At 31.4% G+C, this 23,920-nt stretch overlaps 1 protein-coding gene across 1 annotated transcript in view; it reads left to right on the forward strand.

Annotated features, from left to right (window-relative positions):
- LOC145252681 (inhibitor of nuclear factor kappa-B kinase subunit alpha-like) overlaps nucleotides 1-23,920 on the forward strand; it is a 193,960-nt gene that overhangs the window by 50,824 nt on the left and 119,216 nt on the right. The window contains exons 4-7 of the mRNA XM_080112502.1: nucleotides 3,455-3,607; nucleotides 16,754-16,843; nucleotides 20,389-20,513; nucleotides 23,262-23,366. Coding sequence (XP_079968628.1) covers nucleotides 3,455-3,607; nucleotides 16,754-16,843; nucleotides 20,389-20,513; nucleotides 23,262-23,366 — 473 coding nt within the window. The remainder of the gene's footprint in view (nucleotides 1-3,454; nucleotides 3,608-16,753; nucleotides 16,844-20,388; nucleotides 20,514-23,261; nucleotides 23,367-23,920) is intronic.

Consider the following 23,920-nt stretch of genomic DNA (forward strand, 5'->3'; position numbering starts at 1 on the left):
TCTTGCAATGAAAGTTCATCATAATGAAAGCAGTAATTATTAAGTTAAAATAGTTATTAGATCAAACCAGCATAAACATTGGGTAAAATCCTATTAGTCCTAAAAAACACACGCAAAAATGTCACAGAAAACATTACAAGTTGATTTTTTTCTTTTTAGATAATTGTTATTTTATCAACTTGCATGAAAAGAGCTGTGTAAAAAATGCTTAAAACCGTTTGAATTATGCAAATACCATCAGTAGTTCAAAAGTTATGAGAATTTTAAGTGCCAAAATTTATGCTTTTCCGTGGACATTTTTCTTTAGAAAAAGTGGGTTAAATTACAGACCTTACCATTTCAAGAAATTTGGTAATTTCGCCACCATTTATTTATTTTTTAAGCTATTCTTATAAAACTTGACACTTTACGTAAAATTGTGTGCTCTTTCTGATTATGCAATCAAATCTGATGTATCTCTTTACCATAAGCCATGAATTATAAATTAAGATGTACAAATTTCAATTTTTTTTTAAACTGGTGCATGGTATCATACAGTGGGTGTCTATTCATGAACAAAACTATTATACTGGTATTTAAATATAGATAGGTATTTACCTGCCTCCCCACCAAAGGAAAGCTTAATCTGGGGTGTAGCAATTGAATGGCTAAAGAGCATTCATGGCTAGTGTTTACTACTCCCCTCAAAGAAAAGAAAAAATTAAGTAGATATGAATTAATCTCAGAAATAAATCAAAGAAAATTTTTCATATAGATTTTGGATTTCTGTAAAAGATAGAAATTCCCATAGTCAACCAGAACCTATGCATCATTTCTATTCTGTTGTTTTACTGAAAATTAAACAAGATAAAAAATATTACCGTTTTATTTCTTTGTTTACAAAGAAATAACACAGTAATTTTTTTATCTTGTTTCCACCTTAATATTTAAAATGATTACTTTTATAGGTTTTAGGGTATGCTGAAAACGAATATTGCATTTAAATTTTCTGCAAATAAGTAGTTTTCCGGATATTAAGGAATGTCATTTCTTATGTTATCGCTGGGGCCATCTTAGAGCGTGCAAATACAACCCCAAGAAACTATGCGCAAACGCGCGTATGAAGATGGCCACCAGCAATAACATAAGAAATGACATTGCTTTATATCTGGAAAGATACTTATTTGTGGAAAATTTAAATGCAATATTCGTTTTCAGCATACTCGAAAACCTCAAGAGGTAGTCATTTTAAAGAAAAATGTTAAGGTGGAAACAAGGTAAAAATTTACAAAATGTATCACAATGAAATTCTGTATCGAACCACCTAATTATTATTATTATTATTATTGTTATTATTATTTAGATATCCTCAGTTAAAAAAATGGACATTTATTGGTTGGGTTTCTAACAGTATTTTGTATATTTTTAAGTCATTGTCGAGATTTCAAAGACCTGAGATGCTACGTGGCTATTTTTCTTGTGCTTGTGTAACGCTCGACACTAATTGTTGAAATAAACAAACATTTTGCATTAAATAAATACACTAAAAACTTATCCAACTAGGTAGAAGAGTAACTTATCTTGCCTTTGGTAATATTTATTTGGTGATTATGCACTTATGTTACCGTGTTATTTTTTCAAATAGTATTTTTAAGTTTCACAATATCTTTTTTTTTATTTAATTGTTAGGTGAAAGTACAGAATTGTTAACAAAACAGCCTTCCCTCCCCTTGTTAAGAATGGGTTTCTAAATAATAACGTTATTATTTCAGCATGGTAGCATAAGTGCACACATACCTTTTATTTGTTATATATATGTATTTTTTGACCACTAAAAAACACAATTCTACTAAATACAAGAAGTTAAGAAGTTATAAATACCATGATAACAGAAACGCATGTACTTAGTACATTTTGTTGTTTTTTAACGCTTTTAGTACATTGTAATAAAAGCGTTAAAAACAACAAAATATTTTTGGCTCGGTATTGTTTGGAAATCAAATTTGAAAAACTTGAAAATATTTTTTTTAAATTGACAAACTCAGAATAAAAAACATTTTTTTATTTTTAAGGGAATACAAATTAAACTCGTTAATATGCTGACTGTAGGCAACCCAGAGTTGGTCAGCGCATTAGCTCATCGCGAGCCGTTTTCCCGTTAAATTCTATATTCTCTAATTTTTACAAAAGATAATATTTTAAAGAATTAATAATTATCAAATATTTACATATTATACATGAAAATAATTCTGAAACTATTATCTATATGAAAATGGATGATATATACCGATTTATCTTATCAATTTTTAAATATTCTTCGTTAACTTTGCTCAGTCGTAACTTTGCTTTCTGTCGTCGTAAAAATATGAATCAAAGTCTAGTAAAGATGGACGTCTATGTTTATTAGCCTGTAAAATTTTAGCCATATTCAATCAAATTTGACCCCGCACATGTGTATCCAAATATAACGTATGAAATGTAAACATCGAAAAAACAGTTTCCCTTTTTGCTGTCGCCATTTTTTTTACCGTTTTTTCATTTTTAACTTGGAGCATAAAAACATTTAACGCATAAAACAAAAATAAATTAACATCATTGGAATTCTTATTTTATTCTCTTTCCATCAATATAATTCTTTTAAAAATTGACCGACAAATAAAAAAGATATGACTTGTTGAAGCACATTAGGTATGTAATATTGCTGATGTCCACGAAAATACAGCATACGTTTGTAATGCTAAATTTTGGTGTTCATATGATATTTATTTTAACAGTTAATGCATTTATAGCACAAGAAATCAAGCTAGAATGTACTTTTAATAATAATTCAACAAAAACATCCTCAGATTGGAACCATGTAAAACATAATTTCATAATATGACAAAATTTTCTGTAGTATTTCATTCACTAAAGGTTTTAATTTTGATTTTTTGAAAGCTATCTTAAAACCTTATGTTAATCTCACCATATTCACGAGTTGCCCTTTTTCTTAATGATAGAATGATTTTCATATATATAGAAATACACATACCTAATTTGATAAACACCATTGTTTCCCCACCCTCTTACACACAAAAATATTAACTTGAAGTAGCCTGGAAAAAATAACTATTAATGACATAAGAGAAAGAATTGTACACTTATAAATAGAAAAGTTAAATTTTATTTCCATGGAAATTTTATCAAAATAATTCCCCAAATAAATGAGATATCACAAACTGAATTGAATTTCATTATATTCTTATCCATTTTCACACTTAAACTCAACTGGTTTGTGATATCTAATCAAACACCATGCATATGGGGGTTATGTATGGATATAGTCAACCTATTAACATTATATGTCAAGAACTGCAATAAGTTTGTAGAAATAATTAGAGATGCTCCATTAACTATGATCAAATGGTAGGCTTGTATGTGGTGAGTTCATTCACAAAAGCCAACCCCTCTATTTTTTTCTCTCTCTCTCTTAAAGGTAATATCGAAAACGTGTAAAGGATTGAAAGAAACTGAAATTTTAAAATTTTCAAAAGATGTCAGCTCTGCTGTTGAATATCTTCACTCTCAAAGAATTGTTCACAGAGATCTGAAACCTGAAAACATAGTCCTAAAGGAAGTGGATGGTAAAGTAAGTATATTTTAACATGCTTTTGCCAATTTCTTATTGTCATATATTTGTCTTGCAGAGAAAATTATTAATGATAAATGGAAAAAAATTTCTAAAAGTAAATTGAAAAATGATTTTATTTGATACATATTCATTTTCTTTTATATTATTTTTAGTTTTGATGTACGTTATTTATTTATTCATTTCTTTTTTCAAAATTTATTTTAATCTGCTTGCTGAAAAAAATGAATCCAAAAGAAAATATTGTCAAGTTCATTCAATATTAATTAAGGTCCATTTATGTTTATATTCAATAACCTACTCTCAACCAAATGTTTTATTTTAATTTCTTTTATTCACTTTGATTAATTATTTTTGGTGCTTGTCTAGAGCCCCCACCTTCTTATGAAAAAATGAAAATAAAGAAAAATCTGTATGATATATGTATCCTTGGCAGAGAGAAAGTACCATATTCCAAAAAATCACATAAATTAATCAAATAGTTTTATTTTAAAATAAGAAAATCAAATTTTATGACTAAGCAAGGAGTAAATTTCTCGCACGCCATTTTGCAAATATTCTCTAGGAACAAAGGAGATAACTCCAAATAATTCAAACTTGCAAGATTTTAGAAAGTCATTTTTAACATTAGGAGGAATGGTGCATTGGAAAAACTCAAATTTGCTTAAAAATGATTTTCTTTATAAAAATAAAGCTACTTTATCAATTTACATGATTTTTGGAGTATGATATCTTCTTTCTGTCAGAAATACATACATCATACAGATTTTTCTTTATTTTTGTTTTTTCATAGGGAAGAACTCTGGACAAGTACCCTTTTTTTCATTTGGTTCAATTATTTGTGATAATATTTCTGAAAAGATTGAAGATAGAATTTTTCTTTGTACATTAGCAAATTTCCTCCCTACAATTAAGCACAATGACTAGAGCATTATTCTTTTAAAATGTTTTGCTTCTTCTGGACCAAAACTAGTTGAGGTACATGGTATCATGGATAAAAAGCAATATTTAGGTACTCTTAAGAAATAATCTAAAGCAAAGTGCAAAAAAAACTGTCCTTCGTGCATCACTGGATGATCCAAAATAGGTAACACAAATCATCCTGTATATAATATTTTGATTGCAGAAATTCTCCTCTCAACCAAATTACCGTAGGTTTGCAATAAACTATTATCCACCATCTTATGTAACTTTTGAACGCCGTTACATACACATGCAGTTGTGATATTAAAATACTACATTCCATCCATGGAGAACTACCATCACAATCACAACATTAAAAGAGGAAGGAGTCCCTACTTTTCACTCTATATATAGTTATTCCTACCACTGCTTCCAGTTGTCACCGGGTGCTATTCTACATTTTTCTACTACAGTTAGATTACATCTTCCATAGCTGAATGATTACATACGTAGACATAACATATTCCGGTACTCATGCAGGAAGTGATCCAGACGTAACTCAGCATCCGCCCGTTTTTCCCCAGAACATGACGTCAACAATGGAGTGAGCCGAGCGTTGCCGAGGAAATTAAGCCAAGAGTCGCCGATGAAAGCATAACAAGAAAAGAAAAACCTACCTTAAATTTTAAGTTTTATTAACTGTAAAGAAAAATGTTATAACAATATTTTTTTTTGCTATAAATATATTTTTAAATGTTAAAGATTTTTTTGTTCGAGAAAAGGTTCAAAGGTAAGTCAAATAAATACTTTCAAGGAATTTTTTTTTTTTTCAAAACAAATTCAAACAACTTTTTTGTTGTTTTTGGGGTGTCATTTTTTTTTCTTTTTTTTTAAGGAAAAACCTGAAAACTAGAAAAGTTGAAACAAAACATTTTTTTTAATTTTTTGGGGTGTTTTTTTAAAACAAAACTGGGTGGGATAGTTTGTTTTCTTTTCATATTAAAATAGACGTTTCCTCAGATCGTTGGACAGCATCACACGACGGCAAAGTGGATGCAGAGGTGGTAGCAGACATGCATGGAAGCTCGTCATCAACCGGGTAGCTTTCGGTGATGTGAGCTAATATGGAGACAAACGGAGCATTATCAAATGCTTGCCTCCACATAGATTCTAGGAGATATGTGTCCAAAAGCTCTCGGTTGGTCCCGCATTCTACTTTGTTGCGTTTCGCTCCATATGATTCATCGTAGCCTTCGTTTCAGGATCTATGAAGTGGAGGCTGTGGTTCACCATCAAATGACGATAGCCCTCTCCCACCATTTTGCTGTATGCCTTCCAACAGTCTGATACGACCGTGGTCCCCGGCAGAATATATTGTTTTATTAATGGAAGGAGGGTTTCTGCATTCCAGTTTGGTACACTCACGAAGAAACCCTCCTTTTTGGCGGGGTCGTATCCACCAAAGATCCAGACCGGTGTGAGTAATCTGCTGACGTTATGCTTTTGTCAGTTAAACAGAGCCTCATCTATCTCCACCGCCTGAGCTCCCTATCTGCCGGTGATTCCTAAGTAAATATTCCCGCAAATGTCTCGCAGGAAATTCTTCCAGTCGTTGATGGTGTGCGTAGATCATATTCCGCATTCATGCTGGAAGTACAGTACAGACCAATAAGTCTCCTGTGTGTAAAGAGTAAGTTGCTCGAATCCATATTTAATAGAGAAATAGTCAACCACCTCGGCAGGAATAACCTTCTTAGTGACACACAATATGGTTTCCGCTCTGCAAGATCTACCGCAGATGTGCTAACGGTTATATCTCACAGGATTAGTGAATCTCTTGACAAAGGCTTCCTTTCTAGGGCAATTGCTCTTGTTATATCAAAGGCCTTCGACAAGGTATGGCATAAGGGTCTACTTCACAAGATTTCCAGCTACGATATAACTGGAAATGTTTTCTCAATCATTAAATCATTTCTCTCCGATAGGCTCATAAGAGTAGTGGTCGATGGACAAAAATCGGAGGCCTGCAATATAAGTGCTGGAGTCCCTCAGGGGTCAATCCTGGGCCCAACTCTCTTCCTGATCTACATAAATGACCTCCCTAAACACATACTTAAATCATTCGTTGACATCTATGCTGATGACATGACCATCTACGGCAACACATCAAAGGCTGTAAATGACAAAGTTCTCCCTGATTCTCTCTCCTCTGATCTCGAGCACGTGGTTCAGTGGGGGAAGACATGGCTGGTTACCTTTAATGCATCTAAAACCAAACTCCTATCCTTACATCATCAACGCTCTGATCTCCATCTGGCATCAATTGTGATGGATGGCTCTTGTCTGGGAGAGGCCCTGTGTTTTGACAAGCTTCTGGGTTTGACCTTTACTCCTGATCTGAAATGGAACACGTACATCAAGTCTGTTGCCAAGGTCGCTGGAAAGATGGTGGGATCCTTCTACCACTCCAGATGATATCTCACTACTGATGCAAATCATTCGTTGACATCTATGCTGATGACACAACCATCTATCTGTATAAAAGCCAAGTACGTCCAAGGATGGAATACTGCTGCATATCTGGGCAGGAGCTGCTGAAAACAGCCTATCCTGCCTTGACAGAGTACAAAATAGACTTCGTGGCTTAGTGGGGGATGCCCTTTCTCTACCCTGCAACCTCTCTCCCACAGAAGAGACGTTGCGAGCCTATCCTTGTTTTATTGTTATTTCCATGGCAGGTGCTCGTCTGAACTCCAATCTCTGGTCCCCCCTAGCCAATCTTTTACGAAAAACACCCGTCTAGCTGAATCCACTGTGAAAAATTTCCCTCACTCTTTATCTGTGCCTAAATCAAAACGCGGATTCCATGAACAAGGCTTCTTTCTTAGAATTGCACGCCTGTGAAACTCTGTTCCGTCTGCCTGCTTCCCACCTGACTACAACTTGGATGTGTTCAAGTCCAACGTTAACAAATTCCTAAGTAAACACTTCATCAAATCTCCACACTAACATAATGTACTTGCAATAACCCTTATCCCTGAGTGGCTTCCGGGCCTTGATAAGTGGTGATCACTGTGTAAAAAAAAAAAAAAAAAAAGTCTTTCTGTGTTGCTCGCTCGAACGCCCACAAGTAGATTATTTTAATTATGATGGCAATTGTCAGCCTAGACTTCTAATAAGATTGCACCTGTGTCCACATGATACACAAGTTTTCGTCCCTTGTCATTGATTCAGCTTTATGTTATGTCAGATGGCTTAATTTCCTCAACAATGCTCGCCTTACTCTGGCTGTTGACGTCATGTTCCAGGGAAAGCCAGGTAGGTGCTGAGTTATGTCTGGATCACTCTCTGCATTAGTACCCATATTCCTTCCGATTTTCAAATCAAAATTAATAACTTCTCCTCAATAATGTTCTAGCGTTTACGATTAACTGAAACCGGACATTCTCATATTCCAGAATGAAAGGAATTCCTACATAAATGAACACTTCTAAAAGTTGCCAAACATGGCGTCTCTCTCCACAGGAGACATTAACACTAAAAAGAACAATATTTAAAGAATATTTACCACCCAGAAACCGATATTTACATATTGCAAACCTTATATAACGCAACAGTCAGATTTTCCTACATCGATTACCTACGCTTCTGTTGCTATCCACAGGACACACTAGCGAACGCTAAAAAGAAAATAAAAACTATTAACTGCTCATAAACACACAGATAACTACTGATAGCTTTATTTCATGAAACATATAACGTGCGCAAGTAAAATAATTTATATACACTCACAGTCTTCTCCGAATATGCTTGCATGTCAGGAAATCTCAAAACTAATTTAAACACATACATGGTTTACAAATGTTAACATGTTCGGGTGATTATCGATATTGGATTACCCTGGCCAGATCACTAATAAAAAATCGTCCACGTCCATCAAATTTAAGCATCTAATTGGAAACTCAACAAAAATTAACAAAACTTTATTTTTATCATGAGAATTTGCAAAGGATTTTACAGCCATGGCTTTTTATTTGACAGTTTAATGGCTTTTGAGGGGTCACAAAGTAACCATTAACAAACAATTAAAATTACTTGGTTTCCAAAAAATAAACAAAATAGGTAAAGCTTTTAAACTGTTGAATAAAAACTCACGGCTTTAAAATTCTGAGCAAATTCTCATTTAATTAAAACATTGAAAATTTTGGCAGCTTTTCATTCCTTGACCTTCGGATAAGGAGAACATAATTCTTGTTTATTCCTTATTTGTCATGTTATTTATTTATTTCATTTTCAGTGAATTTTATTCAAGTGCACATGGAAAAAATAAAAGAATTAATAATTTTTGTTCATTTTAGTAAGAAAGATAACAAATTAGTAATTCGTTCTTACTAAAATGATAACAGGATAAATGCATCTTTTCTGGTAATAAAAATAAAGTTTGTTTCATTTTGTTTTTGAGTTTCAAATTCGATGTTTAAGTTTGATGGACGCGGATGATTTCTTTAGCAGTGATTTGGCCAGGGTATTCTGATGTCAACATTTACCCATGTTCGACCTATCAACCTGGCAGTACCCCCCCCCCCATGAAAACCTGTAAAAAACATGGGTACTTGTGTCCTTTTGCCATAATTTTACATTACGTCCACCTCCACATTTTTCGTTACAATGAGTTTTCATATATACTGATTACAAAAATCTCATTCAAATTTTGCGGAGACAAGTGCTTCTACACATGTATTCTGCACTGTCATTCAATGCCTGCCAGATTTGTACTCGCATGCACGATACAAAAATCCACTTCTTTCTTATCGACACTGTTACCAGCCATATAATTTGCGGGTGGGTATGCTGCCTACAATTTTCACAGTTAAATTTGGGTAGATTTATTTATCTACAACCCCCAACTATAAAGGGCATGCTCTGCTCTGATATATGTTCTTTACATGGGGATGTTTAGGGTGTCTATTCCAATGGGAGGTTGGTGGTGTCTATTCTGAAAGCCATTCTTAACATGGGGAGTTTCCATCAATTTAAACAGTTCATATACAGTGAGAATCCCTAAATTCTAAAAAATCTGTTCATACTTTCTATTCTTATTCCAGTGGATCAATTTTTCTAATTTCATTATTGCATACGGATTTACGCATTCTCTTATTTGCTTTTTTCAGATTCAAACAGTACCTGCAGGTTATCAACAATCGTAGCTTACTTTTTTGCAAGGGAGGTGAGAGGCTTTCACCGGGCAATGGCGGTCTTGCTAGTTACATAATATTTAGATGACAGCAAAATTAAGATAATAGCATACCCCTCCCTCTCTCTCTCTCACACACACACACACACACACACACACACACACACACACACACACACACACACTCTTCACCGAAATCTTAGTGTATGTAGTGATCTTGTAATGCAATATTAAAAATTATTAAAGGCAGTAATTGAGAATAAAGGTACACAATTGATTATTTCAGGCAAGAGTGTTAAATTTGTGTTACATTAAATGTTTTGGGATATTATTATTAAACATTAATATAAAATATATGTATATCTTTGAAATCTATTGTCATCAATAGTTGTAGATGCCATGGTTATAGCCATACATTGATATTTTAAATCTGTTATGCATATTATGTATTCAATTTTACTATTTGAACTCAATATGTTTTCAGGAAAAACACCAAACCTTGTTTCTTTTTTTAATTTGAACAAACCATATTTTGATAATTTAGAATTTTTTTTTTCATTCTTTATTTTTTGTGAGAATTCTTTGTTATACTGCTTGATTTGAGTACAAAATATTTGCTGCTTTGATCTTCAATAATATTAACTATGATCTCATAATATTGTTAGATAAAAAGGAATGGTGGGAGATACAAAGCTGTGATTGGTTGAACAAGATCATGTGTTGTTAGATAGAAAGGGAGATTTTGAAAAAGCCATTCAGTCAATGAGGAACCATCATATTCAGGTAGACATAGCAGGAGGATTTTCATTTGGACCACATTTTTTTTTAAAAAAGGAAGTGAATAGTGTAAAATCAAACACAACCAACCAACTAGAGATTGTTGAGAAATGGAGTTAATAAATTTCTGTTTTAAATGTTCTACATGGTTCATTGTCATCAGTTCAGTGAAGGTTTTAATCATGAAGTTGAAATCCACAAACATGGTCTATATATCATTAAGAAATATCCAGCAATATTTTTAAAAGCTGTTATAATATTTAATATCTTGTACATTATATAATAAACTCATATATCCATTGTGTCAATAATGATCAAATCTTTTTTTTAATATGAATGTTTTCAAAATAATATAGATAGTGAAAAAGTATATTTTCAAGTTTTATTTTTAAAATTCTACTTGGAAAAATGCTATTATGATTTGTAAAATGTGTCTAATAATAGTAATACACATGTACGAAAAAAACGCTTTGGATCACAGATTTCAAAGTAGTTCTACTAAACTAGCCATATTTTACAAACCAAAGCACTTCAAGTCTTCAAATTACTACTGTTTTGTTCGGAAATGAATATATTTTCAAATGAATTAATAAATATGAATGTACATTATATATTTTAAGAGTTTTAAGCAAATATAGTGATAAAAATGTGAACGTCATAAAATGGCGTTTTCGGTAAGGTTTTGTAATGACCTTCCCTGTTTTCTAAAGGCCCATACCATGATTGTATGAAGAATTTCGTCATGAAATTTGGGAACCAATCAGAAGAGGTGTTAATCTTAAAACTGTCAAGTGTCCGAAATATTTTTGACCATTTCTTTTTTTGTTGTGTTAAAAATAAGACTTTAATATGATGAGTATCGAACATTTTGAAAAAAAATTTCATCGGACACCGACTAGTAAGTAAATAATTCTTTTTACTATCTTTATCAATTAAAAGTATTATTTTATGTTGAGTAGGACTGCGGTAATTGATAATAATTTAAAAGGACCTACCCGAAAAAAAAATGTTTCTATTTCTCGAGTTTGGTCAAATTAAGTTAGTATTAGTAGCAGCAGCAACAGCTGTAGTATTAGTCATAGCACAGTGTAAACAACATGCGTTCTTTAATTTTTATTCACAAACGAATTAAGAAAAACATGAAAATATGAATATAAATGTTCTGATATATTTAATTAGAGCTATTTTGTTATCAGAATAACATTAGTTTAGAACTCTTTGGTTTTCAGAATGTATAATAACAACAATCCCAACCAATTCGGCATTGCAATTTCTCACATTTCTGGTCAAATTTAAAAACATGGTTAAAAAAACAATAAACTTTTGTAGATATATAGCTTGCATGCACTTTTATTCATTGCATTAGTTTTGAACAGCGAATTAAAACAATGTTTTACTGCGAACAGCCACAAATGTTTTTTCAAAATCAAAAGATGTATAAAAATCTTGTTTGTATTACTATACACAAAGATTTGAAAAAGTTGTCAAAAAACAAATATATAACAAATAAATGTTATCAAAGGCAAGATAAGTTACTTTTCTACCTAACTGGATATGTTTTTAGTGTTTTTTATTTAATGTAACATGTTTATTCAGCTCGAAAAACAGTGTTTACCGATGTATTCGAAAATTTAAAATGGCGGCCGACTGTTTCTTTGAGGCAGTAAGTTTGGGAAAATGAGTTATAAATAAAAACACAGACAAAATACTGTTAGAAACTCGTCAATATATGTTACCGTGACATAGGCGGATATATATTCGGCAGGTAACAGTATTTTGTCTATTTTTTTTTTTTTTAACTCATTTTCCCAAACTTACCATGTGAAAGAGATAGTTAGCCGCCATTTTTAACTTTCCAATACATCGGTAAGCACTGTATGTTTTTCGAGCTGAATAAACATGTTACATTAAATAAAAACACTAAAAACATATCCAGTTAGGTAGAAAAGTAACTTATCTTGCCTTTGATAACATTTATTTGTCTTTTTGATAACTTTTTCGAATCTATGTGTACAGTAATACAAACCCCGTTATTTTCTTTTCTACTTATTAAGCGAAAGGTATTTTTACCACCTGGTCCAGCGTAATATAAACAGCCTATGGAATAAACACCTTCAACCTCGAAAATAAAAATCAACAAATTTATGGAATTTTCTTCGAAATTTCGTAACGCAGTTTCTTATTAAATTAAATCCAAATATAACATTTGCTGACTTATTTACCTGTCGAATACACGCACACACACATATATATATATATATATATATATATATATATATATATATAACTTTCTAAAACCCTAATAATAACACTAAGTTCGAGTGACAAGCACCCCCAACAAAATACCTCTGTAAGCCACATACAAGCATCTAAAACAAACAAAACATAGATCCTTCCTTAAAGAAAAATGCACATAAAAAATAAATTGGTTAACTGTCCTAAAATGCTAGAATGGCCTGGAAATGGTGAATTATTTTACATTAAATTTTTGTGGAACTAACCGCCCCCCTCTAATATTGTTTTTTGTATTTTTGTTTCTATCAAATCTTCAGTATGTTCACACATAATTTTCCTTCCGAATGGCAACCCTCCCCATATTCTCATTGCATAGAAACCTTCTTAAAACCACACATAATCGTCTTTAAAAAATAAAACGAAAAGCATACAGGATTTATTTCCCATAAAAAAAACCCAGTTAACTGCCCTAAAACGCTAGAATGACATGTAATGGGGAATTATTTTACATTAAATTCTAAAATAATTTGTTTTAAAATAATAATATTTTACATTAAATTCTAAAATAATTTGTTTATTTTTCAAGTTTTTCATGGCATTTCATACATAATTGCCTAAAAAGATAGAATCACATTTTGGAGGGGTGGTCAGAAGGGGTTGGGTGGGGTTAAACAGAAGGTGTTACTCGACAATAATACCAAAGAAATATTGCAATATATTAATTTTTAAATGGTCCTATGTTTAGATTTAAGTTTTTTCTACATAAAGCACATTACAATTCAACTTTGAGTTCTCCAACTTTTCTGTTTATGGATACATGGCATTTTTAAGGAATTGCAGCATATTTTTGCGCATTTACTGCAGATTATTTTGAAACCATGAAATTTTGGAGATTTTCAGTCTCATATTCTGATTCCTTGTACAAAAATACACTTATATGGTAAATTTCATTGCTTAGTCTTATGTTTTAACAAAGATATGACATTTTCACTGAAAAAGTAGTGTAAAAAATGTGACGAAACACATATGGTCTTAAAGAGGGGAAAATATCCAAACGTGTGAGGCACAAAAATAGTCATAACTTCCTTAATTTTAATTGGATTTTTTAAATTTAAAAAGATTCTTTCTTAGCTCATCAAGCTCTTTCTATGTATACCAATATTGAAATATTTTAAGCTATTTCAATTTTTTCATATGTATTGCTACTAATAATTTCTTGTATAATTTCCAATATATATATGTTCAAACATATGCACCATAGTGGAACACTAGAGGATGTCATCAGTGATATCTCTGTGTAGATCACTTGTACGTTTCGAGTCATTCAACATCATACTCTCTTCATCACGCCAACCTGATCAGTGGTGATCAGTCTTTGATCCACCCTCTTCTAGCACATTTCAGGCTATGGGCATTTATAATGCTATGGTTCCGCACAAACTTTCCTGGCTTGGTTCTGATTGGCAATTGCCAAAGCCAATTTATTTAAAGTGACAAATTGACTCAAGAGACAGTTATAGCCGATATAAACATTCTAAAAGAAATATATTTATATATAACTAGCCTGGGTACCTGGTGTTGCCCGGGTGTTTGGAGGTGTATGTTTAAATGGCATAAATAATCCTTTTTCAGTTGGGGGGGGGGGGGGTAGATGGAAACTAAAAGTAATAACCCTGTTTAAATATTAAAAAAATTAACAAAAACAAAAAAAAAAAAGCGAAAAAAGTTTTGGGAGGGAGGTAGGCTTGAACCCGAATCTTTGAAGTTAATAGTCTGACAACATAGCATTACACCACGAAGCCAGGGACTTTAAAAAGAGTCGAAAATAAGGATTTAAAAACGAAGGTGGTTTTCTAGGTCAAATATCACGCCATAGCAGGAGCAGAAGCAAAGAAAATGAATTCACAGCGCAAATTTTATTGTAAGATAAAAGTGGCTGAAAGAAAAGAAATTTACGATGTCGTTTCGTAAGCGTTGGATATCGTGATCTCGGTAGCATATAAAAAGTTATAAGAATGAGCAAGCAAGCCAAGAAGCAGCCGGAAAAAAAGCCTTTGCCAGACATACAGAAAAAATGCACACATGCACACTAACAGACACACATTTTCGCTTTTATATATAGAGAGATTACAGAACTTATTGATCATCATTATAGAGTTCAAAGACGTTGATACATCTTGAGTCATCAATTGATAATGAAACGTTCATAAGGTTCATATACCATGATGCTTGCTTACTCATTGCAGAAGCTGTAACTTCAAAAAGCCAATGACTTTTTCCAAATTGTTGCTGGACTTTCAGAGGCCACAGGAGCACTTTTCAAGCAGGTTCATGTCAAGATACATGTTCAACCAGTGTCAAGTCAATGTTGAACAACTACAAAACATATGTGAAAGACAACCATACAACCTTTTGTTACATGATCTCATCACGATTTGATGTTAGAGACTACATATAGCATCAAGTTTTTTTGGTCAAGCAATATTTAATGTCAAAGAGTTTGATCTGTAGAATAGGATAGGTTTGACTGATACTTTAAAAACTTTGTCTCATTCTTGATAGCAGCTTTCCAGATTTTGGCAAGAAAGTTGATTGCTTGACCAATACACATATTCATATGCATTTGTAATATCTTGTGCTTAGCAATGAGCAATGGGTCAAATGAGGCAATTATCAATAATCAGGTGAATATGAAAAATAAGAATTCAAGTAATGTTATCCACATAAAGGTCAGAAAAGAAAACTGTTTTACAGGGAGAACCATAGATTTGAGCTGATAAAGTAGGGAAAGACTACTTTTCTTTTGTGAGAAAGAAGCTGTTTGGAAACGAGGAAAACCTCCATTAGATTTCAAAAGCTGCTTTGTATTCTGTTAAGGCAGAAAAGGGTGCTCTGAGTATCACCTCTCCAGATGTGGCAACAGTACTTCATCTTCATCTTAGGAAATATCTGACTCTTATATAGGTAGAGGATTGCATCAGGAGTGAGATACTTTCTGGAGCAATAGAATGATCCAATAATATTTTTAGTGACCTTAGCAACAGATTTGATGTAACTCTTCCATTTTATGTCTAGAGTGAAATTCAGTCTTAGAAACTTAAGAAAAAATTTTAGAATGCGATTTGTGAGATTATTGATGAAGATCAGGAAGAGGGTTGGGCCCCAGAATGGATCCTTGAGGCACATTGGTGTTAATACTATTTGCCATCAACAACTAAGTACTTGTTATAAACTTATTAGAGAGAAAGGATTTGACTGTTGGGAAAACATTTCCAGATATTCCATAGCTAGCAAGCTTGTGAAGTAAATCTTTGTGCCAAACCTCGCCAGGATCTATTGCTCTAGGGCCAAAGCCTTTGTCACTTGATTCCCTGATATTGTGTGATATTACAGTCAGCATATCAGCTACTGATCTTACAGGGCAAAATCCATCTTGTTTACCACTGAGGAGACTGTTTTTACTGAAGTGGTTTACAACTTCTTGATTTATCACAAATTCAAACAACTTATTCATGACACACAGGAAACTGAATAATTTGTACTGAGATGCAGAAACCGATCTCCAGTATTTTTAAATATTGGACAGACTGATAAAATTTCCTAAGGTGATGGGAAGCATTTCTCTTTCATGCAACAATTGAACAGCTTTGTAAGAATAGGAGCTAGTTCCGGTTGCAGCTTTTTAAGCATTATGATTGGATGCTTTGCTGGCATCATTGTTCTTATGACTGGAGGGGATCAACTGATGATGCTCTACTTTTAGTGGACAGTAGAAGTGAAATGGCAACAGAGAAGTTGAAAGTCATTCACAGAATATCTAAGCTTAGCATGAAAACAAATAATAATAATTAAAGCCAGAAATACTTTCTATTTGTTAGTTTAAAGCTTCAAAATTATTTTTTAATATTGTTTTTCTTCATCCCTGACCGCCATGATATTGACAATATTTTGAATTTGTTGATAATCTTTAACAAATTACATTGATGTAGCTGGAATTAATGGTTTTGAATAAAATCTATGATTTTTGTATTTTTCAGATTCTCTATAAACTAATTGATCTTGGCTATGCCAAAGATCTTGATCAGGGCAGCATTTGCAACTCATTTGTTGGAACATTGCAATATTTGGTAAGATGTTTTTTTGTGTTTTTTTTCTATTAAGGGAAATTGCTCCAGACATGGTGTGAAGCCACTTGATGTAAAGACCTAAATAAAAAATACTTCAAAATCAAAAACTAGACAATGATAAGTGTTAGATATATAGATTCTGATCCAAAAAACAGCAATTCTTCCCCCTTTGTCATTAACATTGCTCATGAAATGCGAGGACAAAATAAGAAAAGCAAAAGTTACAAAACTGCCAAAAGTAAACTAAGGTCCACTTTCTACTCTCCTTGAGATGAGATTAGTTCATTTGAAGTGTACAAGGTAACTGAAGCAATGCTGAATGTAACTTGAAAATAATTTGCTCTTCTTCTTCCAGCTAATCTGTCATATCTATGTTTATGTCGACTAAGATGTTATTACTTTAATGTAGATATGTCTCTATGACTGTGTGCTAATAAGTTTTGTAGAAGTTTATGGTGTGTGTGTGGCTGGGTAGTTTCATTGCGTGCTCCTTTGTGGTATGTCTGAAAGAAACTGAAGACTGAAACTGGAAGCTGATATGCTTGGTTTATATATGACTAGCATTTCAGCCCGGCGTTGCCCGGGTGTTTGGATGTGTGTGTTGAGCAAAAAAAAAAAAAACAATAGTTGTAGTAGGAAGGTAGGCTCAACCCATATCCCAAAGGAGGAAAAGAAAAAACCTGACGTCTTTGCTGTTACAACCACCGCCAAACCGGAAGTGACGTAGGTTTTAATTAAGGCTAGACAATCGAAAGGAGAGGATGACTTTCAAAAATATCGGCGAAAAAAGCGCCCCCCTCCCCTGTAGAAAAGTGCCCAGTTGAAGGTGAAGATATTAATGTTTTTAGCCAATTTTTTGATATTTGTCGTCTGAAAGGTCGAACTTCAAAATGATACTGATCTTGTAAAAATCTGTTGCCTCTGTCGAAAGTTTTAGGCAGACATGCAAACATACATACATTTATATATTGGTAACTAAAAATTTTCGACCCAAACTGATTAAAAAGCTTGCCCTATCTCTGAATACCCTTTATGTAAAATTTCAAATATTTAGACCAGAAATTGTCTGAGTAATTTGGTAGAGACTACAGAGGTCAAATTTTTTTTTTTAACTTTGACCCCTATTATGACCTTTTATTGTTTTGGGCTCAAGTCAAGTTATTAAGTTAGATTCATGTCCAAAGAACATATATCTAAAATTTCAAGTGTTTAGACCCAAAATTGTCGGAGGAGTTTAGTAGAGTTCTCAAAGGTCAAGTTGTTGAACTTTGACCCCTTCACAGCCAAATTTCTGGCCGAAAATTAATTACAAAGATTTTCCCAAATCTCAGTACCCTGTATATTAAATTTCGAGTCTGTAGACTTAAAATTGACAGTTATTGCATAAGGAAATGTACACAGACACGTTCACTTTTATAGATATATAGATTGGCTCCCAGTGCTAAGCATGAAGCATTGAAACAACTCTCTAATATTGTGGAGGTGTATATTTTGTGTGCTTCTGATTAGTTGTAAGATGTTTATACTAAGATTCTTATCTAATTAATAGTTGATTATAAAAAAACATAATTGAGACTAACATACTCTTCATCATGACTGATAAATTTTAAATATAAATACTGGACCCTAACTTCAAAATCAATCAAGAATAAGAAATAACTGTCTCTCTAAAACTGTATACAAATTCCATTTCTTTTTCCTTATTTTTATTAAACAAATATTTAAAAGGTTGGCAACATACTAAGTGAAAGTGATTTTTGTGAAATGAACTGAACTTGAAACACACAGGTCGTCCATCCATGCTGTTAACCACCGTCACCTCCCAATAGAAGGTGATGGGTTGGGTGAGAAGAAATCCTCCTCAATTGGGGAAATTTTTATTTTTGTTTCAATCCAAAGTTTTCCTTTTTGGGGAGTTGGATATTCCCCCACCCACCCCTTATTAAACCAACGTTGTCACATTCAGTCTTCATGGAGAGATGGTAAATGAAGGTGAAAATAATAATAGGGTAATAATCTTTTATCATCATAGAGACAAGTTGTTGTGCACTAGGTTGATAAACTCCTTGTTCTTCTGTCAAATATTTTTCATGAACAAGAACATGCTTGGCATATTTGTTTCATTTTCAAGTTTTCCTTTTCCTAGTCTAGTTGCTTTACCAAGGCTTGAGAGTTTAGTCTATCCTGCCATTTTAATGGATGGAGGAAGTATGGATCTATATCATTCTCAAGAGTATTGGAGAAGATTTAGCAACACATTTTTAAGTTTAATGAATTTTTTTCAGATATACCTATCTTTTTTTTTTTTTCAAATATATCTATCTTATTTTTTTTCAAATATATCTACTTTTTTTCAAATGTATCTATCTTATTTTTTTCATGTGTATTTATCGTATTTTTTTTTCAAATATTTTTTTTTAAATATATTTATCATATTTTTTTCAAATATATCTATCTTATTTTTTTCAAATATATCTATCTTATTTTTTTCAAATATATCTATCTTATTTTTTTTCAAATATATCTATCTTATTTTTTTCAAATATATCTATCTTATTTTTTTCAAATATATCTATCTTATTTTTTTCAAACATATCTATCTTATTTCTTTTTTCAAACATATCTATCTTATTTTTTTTTCAAATATATCTATCTTATTTTTTTTTTCAAATATATCTATCTTATTTTTTTTTTCAAATATATCTATCTTATTTTTTTTTTCAAATATATCTATCTTATTTTTTTTTTCAAATATATCTATCTTATTTCTTTTTTCAAATATATCTATCTTATTTTTTTTCAAATATATCTTTCTTATTTTTTTTTTCAAATATATCTATCTTATTTTTTTCCAATATATCTTATTTTTTTCCAATATATCTTATTTTTTTCCAATATATCTTATTTTTTTCCAATATATCTTATTTTTTTCCAATATATCTTATTTTTTTCCAATATATCTTTTTTTTTTTCAAATATGTCTTTTTTTTTTCAAATATATCTTTTTTTTTTTCAAATACATCTTATTTTTTTTTTCAAATATATCTTATTTTTTTTTTCAAATATATCTTATTTTTTTTTCAAATATATCTTATTTTCTTTCAAATATATCTCTTTTTTTTTTCAAGTACATCTTATTTTCTTTCATGTATACCTATCTTATTTTTTTTTCAAATATATCTATCTTATTTTTTTCAAATACATCGTATTTTTTTTTTCAGATATATCTACCTTATCTTTTTCATGTATATCTATCTTATTTTTTCATGTATATCTATCTTATTTTTTCATTAATATCTATTTTATTTTTTCATTAATATCTATCTTATTTTTTTTCATTAATATCTATCTTATTTTTTTTCATTAATATCTATCTTATTTTTTTTCATTAATATCTATCTTATTTTTTTCATGTATATCTTTCGAATTTTTTTCAAATATATCTATTTTATTTTTTTCAAATATATGTCTTATTTTTTTTTTTGTAATGTACATTGCTTTCTAACACAAGTTTAAAAAAAATTTTTTTTTTATTTGTTTTTCAGGCTCCAGAACTCTACAAAACCCAAGTGTATACACACACTGTAGATTATTGGTCACTAGGGACGGTTATTTTTGAAATCATTACCGGTTTCCGTCCATTTTTACCAAACAAACCTCCAGTTCAGTGGTAAGGGATGTGGAATATCTTAAATGTTAATTACCTTTGGAGGAAAAATGCCTCAATATTTGAAAAATTCAGTTCTTGGCCAGAATTAAAAATAAACAAAAATACTGAAAAATCTTTATGATGTACGTACCCATCATAGAATGAAAATGTCACATTCAAAAAATCACATAAATTGATAAATTAATTTTTTTTACTAAGAAAATTTAACATGAGGAAGCAAGGATCGTGTGTCTTATTCTACAGTTTTCGATAAATAAAGAGAGACAACTCAATTCAAACTACAGAAATCAAAATCAGCCTTGTAATGGTTGTGACTTACTCTAAATCACTAAAAATCATAGTATGATTATTTTTTTTAGCTGAAAACGAAAACAATATATGATCAATTTATGTAATTTTTGGAATATGACATTTTCATTCCCTGACAGGTACGTACATCAGATTTTTCTGCAATTTTGTTTTTTAATTAGGTTTTATGTTAATTTTAATTAGGTTGAATTCTGGACAACAACCAAAAATTCTGCAGTATTGTGATCAACTGACTTAACTGATCAAAAAATGTTAATTTATAACAGCCACTGCATTTATATAGACAAGTGGAAAACTGCATTCATTTAATCAAAATAAAAAGTCAGCTTAAGCCAAGTCAATACCATATTTTTTTAACATCTGACATGATTTTATATTTCTTTTTTTGATTATTTAAATTCAGGCAACCAATAATTCAATCTTTCATGTATATTTTTTTACTAGGGTGGTCAAGAAGTTTTGTTACCTTTTTTGCATATAGGTGGAAACACTTTTTTAGTTATTGTTTCACTCCTTAACATTCAACTTCAGTTATATTACAATGAAATGATATTATTTCAGTGCACAAATATTTAATAAAATAAAGATAAGATTAGTCTGATATAATTGAAATAATATAATCACCTTTGACTTAAGGAGTTAAACAACAACTAAAAAAATTGGGCTTTCATCAAGCAAAATCCCTGACGCCGCCATTCCAAATTTGTGTTTGTAGATTGTTATCAGTGTACTGTTACTCATCGATATAAATGATTAAATTTTTGAAAATCTTGCTTTCTTCAAGCAAAGTCCCCAGACGGTTGCTGCAGGACTGTCAGACTAAGCGGTAAAATCATTGTTTCATAAACATATTTTTATTATAAAACTACCCGTGACCCGTTGGATCAGTATGTTATATTAATTATGAAATTAATGTATGAGCGTGACACTTGCGATGTAAAGAAAATAGTTTTTGTGACATTTCTATGAAAGTATATTAAAATGAAAAAAAGAATGTAGATAGATTTCTATGAGTCATTCTGTTTATAATTGTTTATTTTTGAAAAAAAAAAAACTTACAGCCATTGAATTATAAGTGGTTTGCCATACTTATAGGTAAATCTGCACTATTCAAATTTTGATATATCGTTTAATTTAAACGTAAAAAAAAAACAACGTATGGTTGTCAAAGGTTAAAGTAGATTTATTTGTAAGAAAATTGCGTTAAAATAACTTAAACGTAATACGGAAATGAACAATGTAAAAAAAATGCAGAAAGTATTAACAATTATTTAGATAATTTAAACACGAAAAAAACAAAACAATTAGGACGCTGAAAACGTACACAGTAAAACAATGCATTGTAAAATGTTTGTATGGTTGTCAAAGGTTGAAGTAGATTTATTTGTAAGAAAATTGCGTTAAAATAACTTAAACGTAATACGGAAATGAACAATGTAAAAAAAATGCAGAAAGTATTAACAATTATTTAGATAATTTAAACACGAAAAAAACAAAACAATTAGGACGCTGAAAACGTACACAGTAAAACAATGCATTGTAAAATGTTTGTATGGTTGTCAAAGGTTGAAGTAGATTTATTTGTAAGAAAATTGCGTTAAAATAACTTAAACGTAATACGGAAATGAACAATGTAAAAAAAATGCAGAAAATATTAACAATTATTTAGATAATTTAAACACGAAAAAAAACAATTGGGATGCTGAAAACGTACACAGTAAAACAATACGTTGTCAACGGGTCAAAGTTAATTTATTTGTAAGAAAATTGTGACAGTATACTTATAATACAGAATAGTTGCAAAACATCCTCACCCTTCACATATTAAATAATAATTTCTAAATAATGTTAATATTTCAGGTCAAATTTTGCAAAAGTAGCAATTTGTGTTTATTTGTTTACGCTGTTATGGGTTTATGTACGCATGCACAGCCGGAAGTCGTAAACCGGATGTTGGGTTACAACACTCGTTACAAGGTCACTTGAGTTTTATAATTATATAGATTTAAAATAAGGGATTATTCTGAGTCCACTTAGTCTGGAAGGCCTGCAGCAACCATTGGGGAACTTTGCTTGAAGAAAGACTGATTTTTAAAAATTTGATTATTTTCAGTGTGCAATCATTTATATCAGTAAGAAACATTCTGCTAATGACATCCTATGGCACAAATTCAGAATAGGGGCATCAGTAATCGCCAGAGGACTCTGTTTGACAAAAGCCAAAAATTGTTTTCTACTCTTGTTGATTTTAAATAAAAAATAAAAATAAAAAAGCAAAATTGTCTTAAAAATTAATTATGTACATGAGCGAAGAAAAGGTAGACCACATATTTGAGACGATTTTTTGAATGTAGAGGTCTTAAATTCACTTTTCAATTTGGTGCTGTGCTGCTATGAGCGCTCCAAATTTTTATTACAGTTTTCCTTTCTTCTTTACAGGTTTGACATTATAAAGGAGAAAAAGGATGGGCACATTTCTGTCTATGAAGAAAACAACACATATATTTACCAAAAGACATTACCGGTGCATATCCGTCTTTGTGAGTAAGTAATCTGGCAAAAGTAAAAGTTTAAAGATTTGTACATTGAGCGGATGGCATGTTGTAAAAGAAGCAGATAAATGCAAATTTCTGAAAAAGAGAAAGTGGGTAACCAACCAAAGAAATGCTGGGAAGTAAAGGAAGAAAATTAAACAAAAGCATAAAGAAAAGCCATTATAAGTGAATCATAATGAAATGTAGATTTTAGCCATGTTGGATACTCCCTACACAAGGTTTATAGTGAGTGGAAGGTTTAAGAGTCTAATCTACCTTACTGTTTGACCCATAAGTGCGATTGGAGATGCGTGACTTCTAAATGTGGAGTTTGAGTGGTCAAATGACTCACTTCCTGAGGCATCTCCAATCGTTGTGCCATTTTCTGACTTTGTAGGCATGTTTACATGTGTTAGACACATAGAGATCAGAAAGGAGTTCAGAATTGTTGTTGGCGAGATGATTAATAATTTCGTTGTTGTTTGTTACATCAGAGCTTCAATGAATCCAAGTCCAGGAAAGTCCGATGTCTGTGGAAAGTATTTGCTTGTTTGCTCATCTCTG

The sequence above is a fragment of the Euprymna scolopes genome, chromosome 29, assembly GCF_053919585.1.
Source record: "Euprymna scolopes isolate OS-2025 chromosome 29, ASM5391958v1, whole genome shotgun sequence".
NCBI lineage: Eukaryota > Metazoa > Mollusca > Cephalopoda > Sepiida > Sepiolidae > Euprymna > Euprymna scolopes.